Source organism: Heliangelus exortis, chromosome 2 (assembly GCF_036169615.1).
Source record: "Heliangelus exortis chromosome 2, bHelExo1.hap1, whole genome shotgun sequence".
NCBI classification, from domain to species: Eukaryota; Metazoa; Chordata; class Aves; order Apodiformes; family Trochilidae; genus Heliangelus; species Heliangelus exortis.
Window position 1 is genome coordinate 19,452,505 of NC_092423.1, and position 15,378 is coordinate 19,467,882.

The following is a 15,378-nucleotide window of genomic DNA, read 5'->3' on the forward strand; positions in this document are numbered from 1 at the left end:
TTATATATATATATATCACTTTCATCTTCTGCCTGGAAATGAGATCTATATCACATCTATATCTGTGGTGGCAGAGTAAGAAAACCTTCACTATCTCAGACTTCAGTTCCTTGGAGATAAAATAGTTCCAACAGAGAATATACCAAGTGCTAGGGGGTGGAGAAAAAATCTGACTATTTCTCTGACATGAATGTTGCAACCTCATCTCTCTTCAGCTTCAGAATGGAATTTATTTACTGCTTCTAAAATGTATATGCAAAGCTTGTTTCTCTAACTAAATGGATTATAATTGCTGGTGGAAGAGAGAGAAAACCAGCACGATCTGCCATTGGCTTGTTCTTTATGTAGCTTTGTCTGTGTACAGATTTTGGAGAACATTAGTGCTCTATTTTAATAGAAAGGGATATGACTGACTTCCACTTTGATCAACAGCCAAACAAGGTGCAGGGCATTTGAATAACATACTTAGTGGCATAAATATAATCTCTTGGGCAGAAACACCTCTGTAATTTTAGTGAAAGTAACTTCTGATGGAGTGGAGCCTAGGCAACTTGTTTGGATGTAAGCCTCTTGAAACAGCCTCGTATCACCCTCTCTTCACCCATTTTGGATCCCAGCTGCTGTTCACATGCTGTTGTGATACATCCAAATGCAAGACTCCCATCTTTTTCTCATTCTGAAGCTGTTGATCTCTCACTGCCTCCAATTTCCTGTCCCTGCACATCCTGAGGTCTGGAAAGCTTTTGCCTGTGATTTTTCTGTGAGCCACTTTCACTTCTCGGTATAAAGCGACCACATTATAGAGACATTACCTCTAGAGTAACTATTTATGCATATATAAATTTGCACCCATCCAACATTTTAATTGTTCTGACGTGGATTCCAAGATTTTTGTTTGTTAGAAGTAGTTCCCTGGCAAAACTGTGAAGGTCCTCAAGGAATTAAAGTGCAGAGACCTGCATATGGTTGAAGAGTTACTCAGGCATACTCTTCAGGGTAGCACAGACAGACTTGCCCAGTGTTTGAATAATGTGTATAGGAAGACAATATATTTAATGTTAGTGATGCCATTTGAGCCTTTTTATTCTCTATAGCTGCAAATGTTTTTTGTAGTGTTGGAATGCTGGCCTTTTCAGATTTAAAGCATCTTCTCTCAAAGTTTCAGCTCTTACAATTTATGCTTCAGAACCATGAGTTGTGAAAATAGCTTTTTTACTTTATCAAAAGGAAGAATTTCTAAAATATTATTACATGTACCCTAAATGCTGTTTGAAAAAAATTCAAAATGATACAAAATGCATTCTCAGGGAATTTTTTGTTTTGTTTGATTTTACTCCCTACATTTTTCCTGCTTTTAATGCAGATTCCTTTAGCCAGCTAAGAAGAGTAAACATAAGGGGATGAGATCTTTAACCCTGGTCACATTCCAAAGGCTGGAAACATGGAGGTTCTTGTTGGACTGCACCAGGAAAAAGTAAAGATAAATCACAATATTGGGTGCAATTACACAGCTTTGTTGAAAAGAACTGGTAGGCATTAAAACAGTAACTACAAGCTGTGAAAACTGAAATCTAAATTTGCTAGAGAGAATAATGTCAGGGATCCTACATAGGACTGATTAGAAGTCTTACTTAGTTCAGTCCAGAATTGTTCTTTACATTTGCTTTACCTGTAAGCATTTTTCAGTCATGTTCATAAAAACCTAATTTACAGAGTAAATACTTTTTCTCTGTCTTTCCAATAAGTTGGTAAGAAGAAAGACAAATCAAGACAAAATCAACAGATGTAGGTGGGCTATGGAAGGAGCAAGTACAAGCAAATCCATCTTTACCAAGATGCACCTCTAGGATCTGTACTGTGGGAGATGATTTCTTGCCAGTCTGTGAAAACCAGAGAATTAGCAGATGGTGACCTTTGGGAAGTAGTTGTATGTGCTGGGCACAGAAGGAGCAGATGGTTCTGGGCAAACCTCAAACACAAGATCCTGAAACAAATTCATAAATATTCAGGGTGTGGTAAAGACTGTAGGTCTGTGAACATTCCTCCTGGGGCAAACCTGATGTGGTGGGTCCTGTCCTCTCATTCTGCCCTGCTTACTCCTTCCTTTCTGGACATCAGGTGAGATGATGCCTGAATCTGTGGGGCTATGCAGGTCAGAGCAAAGAAAGAGGGTATTTTGGAAGCAGATGATTGGTCTAGCTACCTGGTCTCTAAAGTAGAGAAGGAAATCAGCTTTGGCATTGTCTTAGCTTTTGGGGATTTGATGGTTTTTTTGCTTTGTAATGCTAAGAAAGCTTTTGACATACAGATGGGATGAAGAGTGTTCCTGAGGTTGTCATTTTTCACAGTTCACCAGTGATAAGAGCATGAGGATCCACCATGCTGAATTCTTGCTCTGCTTGTTGTTTTGTTTGGTGTTTTTGGACTCCTATGTTTCTTCAACTGATACATACTTCTGTTATTGCACATGGCTCTGGACTAAGTGTAGGTACCAAAAAACCCAAGAGAAAAATCAATCATGTAGGCTCCATCTATATTTTCAGTGTATTTTTCCCAGGAGAAATAAATCTTGTTTTGCTAATAAATGGCTTTGCTACCAAGTACCAAGTATACCTGCAAAAACAAACAAAAAAACCCCACAAAAACCCAGAAAAAAAGAGCAGTATTTTCTCCAGTGTAAGCTTTTATGTACAGAGTAAGATGGGCCCTCTGTCTTTGGCTGGTTCATATTGACCTTGTGAATGCTTTTACACAGTCCTGTCTTTGGACATCTCAAAGATATCTTGTTGATATCATGAATCTGAGAAGTTTGATTTCTTAATGTTCTGTTGGATCACTTAGTCCCTTTACTGTGAGACTGTGCAGAATTACTTCTCATAAATATTTTCACTTAAATATTTTTAATTTATGGTGATTTATTACTGTTTTATTTTTAATGTTTATGCCACAGATTGTTTCCCCAAGGACTAATTTTTCAGGGCATGAGGCACTGAGGGCACTCTGCATGTGTGAGACAGCACTGAATTTTTGAGCCAAGGGGGAGGCATTACGAACCACTGGCTGGAATTTTGGTGATGCATTGCTAAAAAGCATTTTTGTAGGAAATGACTGTATTTATGATTCAGTCATTAGGGGTTATAGACATTTCCATTTCAAACTAAATTTCAAGGCTTCTAGTTTGTCATGGATTGATGTTGGCTTGCTGCCAGCTGCCCACCAAACTGCTCTCTCACTCCTCCTCCTCAGCAGGACAGAGGGAGTAAATACTATAAGAAACCCTTATGGATCAGGCTTAATAAGAACAAAAGAAAGGTTGGGAGCAGAAGCAAAACAAACCCCCCCCCCAAAAACAGGATTTATTCTCTACTTCCCATCAGCAGTCCATGCATGTCCAACCACTTTCCTGGGAAGTATGGCCTCAGTATACATAGCTGCTGCTTCAGAATACAGATGTCTTATTAATGAATGCCCACCCTTCCTTAGCATTTTTTTCTGAGTATAATGGTTTATGATATGAAATGTCCCTTTGGTCAGTTTGGGCCAGCTGTCCTGGCTGTGTCACCTTCCTACCCCTCACCCACCTCTAGCTTAGTGGCCTTTGGGTGAGGCTGGGGAGGCACCCTTGATGCTGTGCAAGCACTGCTCAGCAATAGCCTAACCATTAGTGTGGTATCAACACTGTTCTAGCTCAGTGGGTGACACTTCAGTGAGCTGTGGTTTTCATGAAACATAAAATTTCTTTGTAATTATTTAAACTTAAAATGACACTTTCAAATTAGATAGCAAAATTCAATAATTCATGTGTTAACTTAGCTAATATTTTAATTTTTAAAATGATTTCAGAATAGCAAAGATATATTTAACCTTACACCTGTGAAGTCATTTATTAATAATGAGTAGGAACCCTTTTTATCTGACTGGAGGATTAAAATAATGTGAAGTTAAAACTTCACATCTAGCTCCCTCCCTCTTTTCCTCTTCTGTTCCTTTGTAAGATGAATAAAGGTCATTTGAAGTTAATGACTGGTACATTTGGAACTAATAACAGGAAAGGCTCTTGCTAACAATAGATGATCTCTCTTACAGGCAGAATTGAGACCATCTCTCACTATAAGAGATAGTAACTTACTCATAATTCTGGTAAACTTTAAGCAGTAAGGCTGAACATTTCTGTGTCAGCTGTTTTCCTTAGGACAAATTTGGATTTTTTAGTGCAAAATATCCAGCTATTTCCAAGGCTGAGGCTATGGCAAACTTTTATTCCTTTTTGAAAAACTGTTGAGCAGGTCTGTTGATTTAGCATTTAGGGCTGAGAAGTTGAAGCTTGTTAAGATGGAAGAAAGTGTCAGGCATGTGTCCTTGGATGTAGAATTCCATCCAAGCCTTGTAAAGTTTTATGTTACTTCAAGTTAAGAAAGTTCTCACAGGACCTCTTCCTTAGCTCCAGTCAGTCCTGGGATATTATGTTCACCCATTATGTCCAAGGAGGCCTCTGAGAGTCAGTGAAAAGACAGAGATACTTGGTAGAAGCAAAGGGACATAAGAGACAATGGGAAAAAGCATATTTGGGAAAGGTATTTGAAGTGCCTTGGATAAAGGGATATAGCAAGAAGCCATGGAGAGATGGACTAGACTAGTTCAGAAGCTTAGAGAGAGACAAAATGATACTTGGTAATGGTGATCAAATGTAAGAAAGGGTGTAGAGGGGCTGAACCTCTGGGAGAGATAACAGAAAGGTATGGGCCACCAGCCCTCAAAAGCATGAGTGGAAGCACTGTTTCCTTAGTCTCTGGATGGTGTGAAAAAATACTTGTGTGCCATCTACAGTTATTTGGGAATGAATTTCAGCTGGCTCTAAAGGTAGCTTGTTGCTGTGGCTGTTTATTGTGGTGTCTCAGGGATTTGTATATTAGGCCTGTGTTAACTGTGTGCAGTAACTATGTACATTGAAACTGCATTTAAAGAAAAAGCAATTTATGAACATACACATTGAAGATTAGGATAGAGAGGAAAAGCTGTATTCTGTAGTCTTTGCTTTTGTTACCCACTTTATGTTTGCCTGCACATCGCCATCATAACATGAAGTTCTTGCTGGTGAAATAAGCTTAAACCAACCTTGAACTAAAAGTTTTGTGCATGAGCTGGGAGTTTTCTGGTTATCAAATGTGTAAAGGAGAACACTTGTTCTGTACTACTGCTCTCCCATGCGTTGTGAAGTCTGGGTGCGTGTAGTGAATAAAGCAGGCAAACATAGGAAGTAAACAGAATATATTAAAGATAAAGTAGCTGAATTCACCCATGGAGACATGAGTCTCAAATCTATCTATGTCTTTGATACAGAGTTTTGTCTGTTGTCCAACAGTGACTTAAAATTTTGCAAATTTCATCTTGTTTGTTTATCTTGAAATTGAGATCCCTAAGACTGATTTGCAAAAGTTCTTAGGATTTGTACAAGTAACTCAAATCCATAATTTGCACGTATTCAAGTGTTAGGAATCTGAGAGTGAACACCCTGAGAACCCTACATGTTTTTGAACTTAAGCTTTTTCCACCTCACTATGCAGGTTGCCTTTGAAGTACAGAGAATGCCACTCTTAATTTTCCAGAGTATGTTGTAAAGTTTGATTAATGACTGTGATGAAAACTTTAAAAAAAACTCCCAAGGAACTGAATATCTCTACCTTGAGGGTTGGATTGGAATAGTTGGGTCCAAAATAGGGTGCAACCACTTATGAAACCATCTCTGCTATGTACAGAATAAAGCAGGGGGCCTTATCAAGTGTAATACATGAGTACCTGATTGAAGAAAATATCTTAATACATACTGCAAGAGGGACAAATTAAGCTGGTACAGGCAGCCATTGCCTAACTTGCAAATTCTTGACTTTATACTCTAAATCCTCTTTTCATGGAGCGTTTTTAAAAATGTGTAATTTATGTTTCAACTGAGGAAAAGACAGGTAGACTCATCACTGAAGAGAGGCTGAAATGTGAAGCTGTGTATTAGAACATGTCCAGATTTAGTTTTAGCTACCCTTTTGTTTCAAAATAAGTGCTTACTTGATGCTGTGTTGGCATCTCTACGTCTGTGATTAGTGCTCTTGGAATGATATGACCCCAGAGAAATATCTTTCCACAGCTGCAGTAAGTTTGGAAATGCCTCCATAGCATCCCCAGAGGAGGCAAAATCTCAGGCACTGGGGAATTTTGTCCAGTTGCTGCCCATCTCTGTGGATGAAGGCAGGCTTCTCCTTTAAGGGCTGAAAGCACTCACAAATGCTTTTTTTACAGTAAAAAAGAATTGCTACATTGCTGGAGGCACGTTGTGGAAAATGAAAACAACCCTGTTCTTCTGTATTTTCTTTTCCGTAGGTAAAATACAAAAGAGACTTTGAAGAAAGCAAAGGAAGAGGGTTCAGTATTGTGACTGATACACCCGAGTTACAAAGACTGAAAAGGACTCAGGAACAAATCAGTAATGTATGTGACTGCCACCTAAAGTGATTGTAGATGGAGAAATAGTGTGTCTAAGAAAAGGCTTGTTTGTTGGTGTTTCTGATGAAGTCTGTGAGAGTGAAGAATCTGATTTTGGTGACTGATTTGTGTATGTCAGATTTGGAAGTGTGTGTAACTTTATACCACGGACTTGTACAGCACATGGGCAATGTGTGTTCACCTCTCCAGCTTTCAGCAAGTATGCTCAAAGTATTTTCTATACTGAAATTATATGATATTTTTTCTTTTAAAATATATTTACCGGCAACTAAGAATACTCTTGTAATTTTTTATTTGCATGTAAACTATAAATTATAGAAGCTACAAAGTTTTATCTTATTTTAGCAGAGGCTGTCAAAGTTAGAATAACTGGCAAGATGGAGTTTTCTAGAAGCAGATAAGATTTTGATACTGAGTTTTAAAAGAAAATACATCCGAGACTGTTCTGCAAGATGAGAAAGGGATGGCAAATAGCAAAATTTAACCATGTGTTTCATTAGCTCAGAACTTGAATGCAGAATGCTTTCAGGAGTGTGATTTTAAAAAAATGGGACGTTTCCTGACTTATGTTTTCATTATAACACTTATTTATGTTGTAGTATGCTTAACTTACTGCATGATGGAATATTGGGTAATATATAGTGCAAATTATAGTATGTATGAAATAGGTAAGAACTAGAGGGAGCTAGAAATGATACAGAATCAATACATGCTGCTAGAACGTGTCTCAGTAGATTACTTTATAAAATTTTTTGAGTCATTCCTCCTTGCAGTAAAAAAATAACAGCATGGCATCAGAGGCACCCCATGTAAGTATGATCAGAAGAAAATGATAGAGTTTATTTACTTGAAAGAAAATTGTTTTTCAGGCTGGGAAGTTAATGAAGAAAATATCACGGAAAAATACTGATTTGTCACAGCAATGGAGATGTACCATTCCTGCTGAAGCATTCACTAGTTAAGATTTTGATGTCCAGAGTTGATCTTTGAGGTGAAAAATATCGGCTCATTTCCTGCAGCCTTGGCCAGCACGGAGGAGTGTTGATTGAAGAGCCATGCAAATGCTCCTGTGAATAGATAAGACAAGAGAAAAAGCTCATATCTTATGTGAATGCTGGGGCTAACTGAAATTTCTGGTTTGTGAGAGAGAATGATGTATTCTTCAGAGTGGCAAAAAGCGTGGCCGTTAAGACTTCCATTTGAGATCTGGGAAACTTCAGCAAGTCTCTGGTTTTAATCAGCTGTATTTTTTATTCAGACCAGGAACTTAAACTGGGTCCTCTCATGACCTACATAGCTTCCTCGAGCAAAAGTGCTTCTTTTGTGTGGGGCAGTTCTGGAACGCATCAAGGAGATGAAGCAAGCAATGCTCTGATGAATACTTAATCCCTTGCATCGGTCTGCTCTGATTGGAGAGGTTGACAGGAGTACTCTAATGCATGCCTGGAGTACTCAGTTTTGGATTTTGGCATCCCAAGAAACACCTATATGCCATTATAAAGATCTCCCAAAACCCTATATGCTCAACATCAGAATATATAATGACACAGCTCTCTTGCATGCTCTTTATGTCTCTCTTGCTCAAAGCACATTGAGTTTTCTTTTCTGGGAAGGGAGAAAATAAAAAGAAACAAACAGTTTGGTGAAATGGAAGTTTTCTTCCAATCTCTATTTTTGAGTGTGACAGGGAGGTTTCTCTTCTAGTGGAAGATCTTGTTGCACAATTTATGATACTGTCTGACTCCTGAACTAAGTTATCTGCCTGCCTGGTCAGACCCAGAAATATATTTTTAAATGTGAAAAGTGGTTTTCTTTTTTTCTGGTATTTTTAGTGATTGGATGTACCACTCCTGTCTCTTCATTCTTAACCACTCAGTCTTAACAGTATAAGTTTGTTCTATCCAGACTTAAAAATATGGAGTTGTTTCATTTAGTCTTTACAATACAGAGCTGTTTGCTTCTCTTGATGTATGTAGCTGACAGAAATTCCAAGTCATGGATGCTATTATAAATGATATTGAGGGTTAAATGGAATTTTAAAATGTGCATGATAAACGAAGTTGCATTTAATTTATGCGTATACTAAAATAATAATTTGATTTATAGCACCTAAGAATGATAATTCTGCGTAGACCACAACTTGAATCTAATTATAAAGTTCCTGCATTAGAGAAAGAGTAGTTTCTGTATTTATCAGATAAGAAGTACACACCGTGGACTAAGAATCTAATTAAGGTTTCAACACACTGAAAGGTAAGCACTTTACTAATTCTAAAATAACTCAACTTTTCATATATAGCAAAATCAAAGAATACTAATATATGTATTTGATTTTCAGTTTCATTTCGATTTCACCTTGAAGTATGAGAAACTTCCTAAAGAGCCTGTTTGAAACAAAGCTGTAACAATTTCATTGAAGGGGTAAGTGAGCACAGTGAAGTGTGTAGCTGTTCTTGATGAAGATAAATAAAAAAATTAATGATAATAGATTTTAGGTAGCAGCAATCTTTGTAGAATATTGTCTCTTTGTCCTGATGGTAAATTTTGCAGGATACATGAACATTAGCACAGTGCTCTGACCTTTTGAACAATCTCTCATGTTATCAATATAAACCTTACAAGGAAAAAAAGTGGGGGAAATGGGAGGACATCAGGTTGAATTCTGGTTGCTATTTTGTCACCAACAGTCCTGCATCTGAAAATGTAGAGCAGACTCCTGGAATGTATTTTGTGGCTTGATAGATGTATCGGGATCAGAACAGAGTTTCTTAGAAAGAGTGAAATTTGCCCCAATTTACCTCATTTCTACAGAGGTAAAACATGCTTGTTAGAAGGAATCACAGTCTCTCCGGGGACATTCGAATTCAGCTGCCCCAAACTACAAGTGTTACAGGTTCTTAGCACTGAATTAGCCTGAAAGGCATAAACCACACGTCCTGGCATGATAGTGTAGATTGATGTAGGATTTTTACATCCTTCGTGTGGCTGAGCAGGCATTTTAAAATCTAAGTAAATGTTATGAATTTATATATGAAAAAATCTTTATAATTATATAAAAATGTGTATATGTTGATAACTATTATAAAAGTTACTGATTTTTCAGTTAATCTAAATATAAAATTTCTGTCACTTCTGCTGCAGCTGTCTGTTTCTTGGCATTAATACATACAAAATTTATACTCCTCACACAGGGAAATGTGTAAATTTTATTAAAAGACCTTGCAGTGTTCTTTCTATCTTAAACTTTGAGAGGATTTTCAATAAGAATGTATGTATTCTCAGAATGGCCAAAAAACCCCCAAACCACAGATTTTTGTAGGTAATTTTTCCAATAAGCTAACTCTAGACTGATTTTACAAGGAGAAAGAGTTAAGGTAACAAAAAGAACAGGATAATTAAAGAATATGGCAAATGTCTATTTATTGATCTGTCATGACACATGGCTAATTGAGGAAGTGGGAACTCAATCTAATAATATTTCCTTTGGGGAAATGGAACACTTGCAGCAGTTTGCAGCAATGAGCTGCAGGTTACTGCCACCACACTTTTATGTCTAGATATGTGGCTTGAAGCATACTTTATCCTGTGTGAAATAAGTTGCACTGTCTTAAATCTGTTCCTGGTAAGTGTCTGTAAAGCATAAAGCAAAACAGCTGTCCGTGCAAATTGATGGAGTGAGAAGCTTTCATTAAGATAAAGGCCAGTGCTTGGTAGTAGAGGTTGCTGGCTTGGTTGTGTAACTGCAGGGTGCATGGGAGCTTTCACAGTGGTTGCCCTCAATAGGCTGAGAGCTGTGTAAGCATTTCTCATTTCCACATTCATGATGTTATGAACTTAAGTCATGTGGGAGTAAGAAACAGTGCACATCTGTGCCCTTCTTCCCTTTGAGAACTAGCAAAATGCAGTCATGGAGTTCATTTGTATCTATGAGTTTAATTTTCCAGAAGGCTTGGATTGTATAAAACAATGAAAACTGTACCTTAATGTAAAAAAGGAAAAAAGAAATCAGATAAATTCAGTTTACAAGGCACATTTTGAAGTTTTCCTGTGTTGGTGAACACCTTAACTTAGGAAGGACAGTAGAATTAGTAAAGAGAATGTCACTGAAACATCCCTGAGGGGGGGGTGTCACCTCCATATATTGGGAGCTGAAGTTAGTGCAGCCTGTCTTGCATGTGGAGAGAGAGAACATGAAATCCAGCTGATTTTGGAAAAGACACAAATAAAGCCCAACTCATCTTTTTTTTAAAAAAAACACATCATCCTGATTTCAAGAAGTAAATTAACAGAGCTTACTTGCATTAAAACATCAATTGTTTTAAAAGTGAATTATTACATACACTTAAAATTTCTTTATATATATATTATTTTTATTATATACAATAGAATTTTCTTAAAATTTAAAATCTTCTCAAAAGCAGTGTGTGTGGATTTGAGTGAGAGTTTGGCTATTCCTTGTCTTTAATGGAATATGGTCTAAGCTTTTTTTTAAGTATCAAAGGTCACATTCTACCTCCGGTTAGATTTATGCAGCTTCAGGGGAGGCAGCAGAGGACAGGATATCCCCCAGAATTTGAATCAACTAAACAGCTGTTTTCTAGAAAAAGACAAATGATAAGAAGCTGAGTACTGCCCTAGATGTGATATAAATCTGTCTGCATGTAGCAACAAAGAAAGGAAACAAACAACATTGCTGCTGTAATTGTGCACATCTGCATGTCTGAAATTAGAAACTGTCCCTAACAGACATTGTGCCATGGTTCCATAGTTGGAAGCAATTGGCACAGTTGTTCAACCTGTTAACTTGCTCAAACATAAAATGGTCTCTTACATTGCAAAACAGATTACAGAGAAAATTGGCAGAAGATGTTAACAAGGCCCGGAGCTCCATTTGTGGGATTCACAGCATAAAGGCTGCATGTATTCATCTGTAAGGGCTTTTTCCTCTCCATTCAATTCAAGTGAAGAGGAATAGCATGAAAGACAACAGGAAAAATTGACAGCAACATCAACGTTGACTTTTCACAAAACCATCTATGGCACTTCAATGGAGAGACTGGGTAAGCACATTAAATCATACAGAAAGAGCTTATATTGTTCTAGGCAGTGCTGGGACTTTCACTGCTTCTGAAGTGATTCACACTTTATCTGGTTGTCTTTATATTCCTAAGGATGATTTTTTCTTGTAGTAACTTCATTTGGAAAATATGAATTTAATCATATATCTCAACTGTGTCTATGAACATAGACAGAATAGCAGTTTTTGAGCAATGTGTGAAGTACTGCAGGCCCATAGCAGGCATAGAAGGCACAGTGTGCCACGGTACAGGTTGCCTTCTGTTGGTTCTTCTGACCATTTAACATGAACTCCAAGAGCTATTCATTGGTTGGTGTAGGTTTATTAAGCTGTAGGCTTAATTCCACACAACTGCATTTCAAATCTGCTGCATATAACTCATAAAACTAAGCATCTATGAGTTGATTTTAGCAGCATTTTTTTTCTGTCTAGAAGCTGGGAGGTTGAATATGTCACCCCTGAGGCTAATACAAGTGTTTTGGCGCAAGAAGGTGGAGTTGCTGCTGTGCTCCTGTGCAGTGAACATACATGCATAGAATAATGTCCAAACTTGTCTCTTTTTTGGATTTGTCTTCTCATGTTGCTTAATATAGATACATACAGAAGGAAATTCTGAGCCCCAGGTCCTTTGGCTTCCTAATATTTCTGTGTTGAAGTCTTTTGACTTCTCATTTTATTCTAATTGAAATAATTCTGACTTTAAATATGGAAACCTGATAAATGGCTTAGAAATTACTCAGCAAAAGAATCACATCATTAATATTCTATGAATGTGAGCATTTTTTATAGCTTTTTGCATAGCTTTCATGTACTGTACAGCTTTCAGAACTTTGTAAAATGACTGAACACATGCTTAAGAAATTATGAGTCTAACAAAATGTAAATAATATTTTAGATTGAAGTTGTACTAAGTGAGCAACTGGGAATTGTTGGGAACACATTTCAAACCTCAGTGTTTTCTACTTCAAAAATTAAGTTCAAGAAATTCTTTTTAGAGTTGGGGAGGTACTGGAATACCCTTTTATGCTTTCCTTACTTACATGAAGAACTAGAGCCCAGAGATTAAAGTATTCATGCTAAACCAGTAAGTGGCATAGAGTAAACCATTATCTTCTGAGGTAGAGAGAAGCATAACCTTCCCTAAGGAATTGTACAGCTGTTTGTTGGGAAGGAACAGATCACTGAGAATACAGAGCAGTGTGTTTGTGATTCATCACGGTTGGCACTGACTTGTTTTTCTGTCCCCATAATATTTTAAGATTCTCTTTGTTGTTCTCCCTTTCTTAACCCTTGTGATATACCTGATAATAGCTCCCAGCATATGGGAAGAAACAATAATTTTTGACCCAAAAATGCCAAGCTGAAGGATACTTTTTGGAACGTCAGGTACTCATTAAAATTTTTATTTATGAATCTGTCAGGTGAAAATGAGTAATTTAGTTACAGTAACTACTGGAAGAGTTCTTCTGAGCAGGTGGATTTTCAATTTGCAGCAGTGGCTAACTCAGTCACATTAGGTCGTATTCTGTGGGGATAGTACACCAGATAATCCCTGACATGTTGACATTTTTCATCTGCTGAAGATCAGCTTCCTGGTCCAGAGCAGGAAAAGTATTGGAGGCTGTCAGTGACACTGTTTTAAGACTATTTACTGCTTTTGTAACATATGAAAAGATGCATGGGTCTTCACCAGAAAGAACAGAAGAATTATACCACTGAGAAGTTGGAAAAGAAAACTCTGCCCAAGAGAGGCAACTGCAGCTGGAAAACGTGTTAGCATTTATAATAGAGATTTATGATGGGTGTAAGTGGGTTGTTTGACCTGTTATATCCCATATTGCCCATAACAGCATTGGGTGTGTAAATTCAGCTAGATAGGCTTTTGGGTAAGTCCATTGAAACACAAAACCTAAATCTATATTGAAGTTCTGGTAAGCTACTAATTTGTGAGAGAAGCATCACATCAACAGTCATATAAAATGGAAGTGCTTGTCTGTCAGACACAAGTCTATTTGGGCTTGAATGCCATGTGACATTGGCACAATTTCTGTGTGGTTGAAGGCTCCCTTTTAGCAGCCCAAAAGTGAGGATGGATAAACGACCTCAAAAGAACCTTCACACATGGGAAGCTGGAACCGTCCTCAGACATGTAAGGGGAAATATTTTAACTTAGGTGAATCTCTGTTAGTCAAAGCAAGCAGATGTGATACCTGCCTAACCACCTCTCAGATGGTCTTATTTCATCTGGCATTATTCTATAGGTTTGGTTAGAAAAAACTCTTATATCCTTTTTAAAGAAATATAGTTAAGCATATATTGTGGTTTGGGTTTTTTTCCCCCTGGAATTCCAGAATTATTTTTATAGGTCTACAGAAGAAATTGCTGTAACTATTGCTTATTTTCTTCTATATCATTGCTTCCCTGTACAAGTAATTGATTGCAAAAGTTGCAGGGCCTTTATGATGTTAAAATGCATCTCAGAGTTTCAAAAAGTTTTCAGTGAAGTTCCATAGGGAACAGTACAGTCTTTCTGATTCTAATTTAAATAAATACGTTTGACAGGATGACTGTAACCTTGCTCACTATATTGACAAAATAAAATGAGTTGTGTGGTGGAAGTAAAACAAACCAGCCAGAAAAATCCCCAAAGGTATGGATTTACTGCATTGTGTAAGTGGGTCAACTCATGCATGAGAAATGAATGCTAATTGTAAACTGGTTGCAGAACTGTAGACTTCTAAGTAGAATTGAGTCAAATGATAACCTACATATTTTGATACAAATGTCCTTTCATGCTTTTAAAAAAAACAGCAACAAGGCTGAGCGTTACAGAGAAATATTTATAACATTTGTTTGTGATACATTAGAACAGTGTCGTTCAACTCCAAAATCAAAGGCATGTGTGTCATTGAATGTCATTATGTAACATTTCATGGATTTAATTTTTAATCCACAGTAATTACCATATCTTGTCAAGAGATGCTTGTGTTACAGATACAGAAGTAAACCTCTAGGTCAATATGTACTTATTTAAAACTCTGAACATCCTAATCAGAGGCTAAAATGGCTATGGAAATGTGAGAAATAAATTGGCAGGTATGCTATTTGCACTTTTTTGCTGCAGTACTGACTGTATTGCACATGCCTCTTTGTACTGTTTGGAGTGATAAAATTCAAGCTGTAGTGAAGGCAACTATAAAAAGGTGTTTTGTGTTACTGTTGTAATCAGTAGTCTGTCATCTGACTGAAGGACTTGAGTCTCTAAACACCAATGACTTGAAGACTTAATCAACTTGGAAAGTTTCTGATATTTAAATATCAGTCTTTTTGTGTTGTTCTATTAAGCAACTAAATTATGACAAAACCCCAACAATTTCTTTTTCCTGTGTCATTGATATATATATATTTAATCAATAACAAAATCACTCTATTTTAAATGAATATCAAGTTTTGAAGCCTGTATTTTTTATGGATAATGAAAAAGAGAATGAAAATAAAAACTCTTCCTAGTAGCTCATCTTGGGAGCTAATTAAAATGAAGCTTTCAGAATGAGAAAAAAAATAATTAGCTAAAATGTTGAAAACCAGGAATTAGCACCTCCAGAGATCCTTGAATAGTTAAATGCCTGCAAGGAAAAGATAATTTCTAATTTCCTTGTTTACCTGTGTTGTCTCTTACCAGCTTATCATTTCAGCTCTTAGTTATGTCTTATCTGGTGCTATTGTACTGTGCATCAGTTGCTAGGGCAGCATCTTAGGCAGTAAACCTCCTGCTGAAGAACAAGATACTCTGCTTCTTCTAAAGC

At 37.0% G+C, this 15,378-nt stretch overlaps 1 protein-coding gene across 2 annotated transcripts in view; it reads left to right on the forward strand.

The window, feature by feature from the left end:
- Positions 1-15,378, forward strand: part of NEBL (nebulette) — a 233,116-nt gene that overhangs the window by 99,567 nt on the left and 118,171 nt on the right. For both annotated transcript variants that reach the window (XM_071735079.1, XM_071735078.1), the window contains exon 4: positions 6,373-6,480. In XM_071735079.1, coding sequence (XP_071591180.1) covers positions 6,373-6,480 — 108 coding nt within the window. The remainder of the gene's footprint in view (positions 1-6,372; positions 6,481-15,378) is intronic.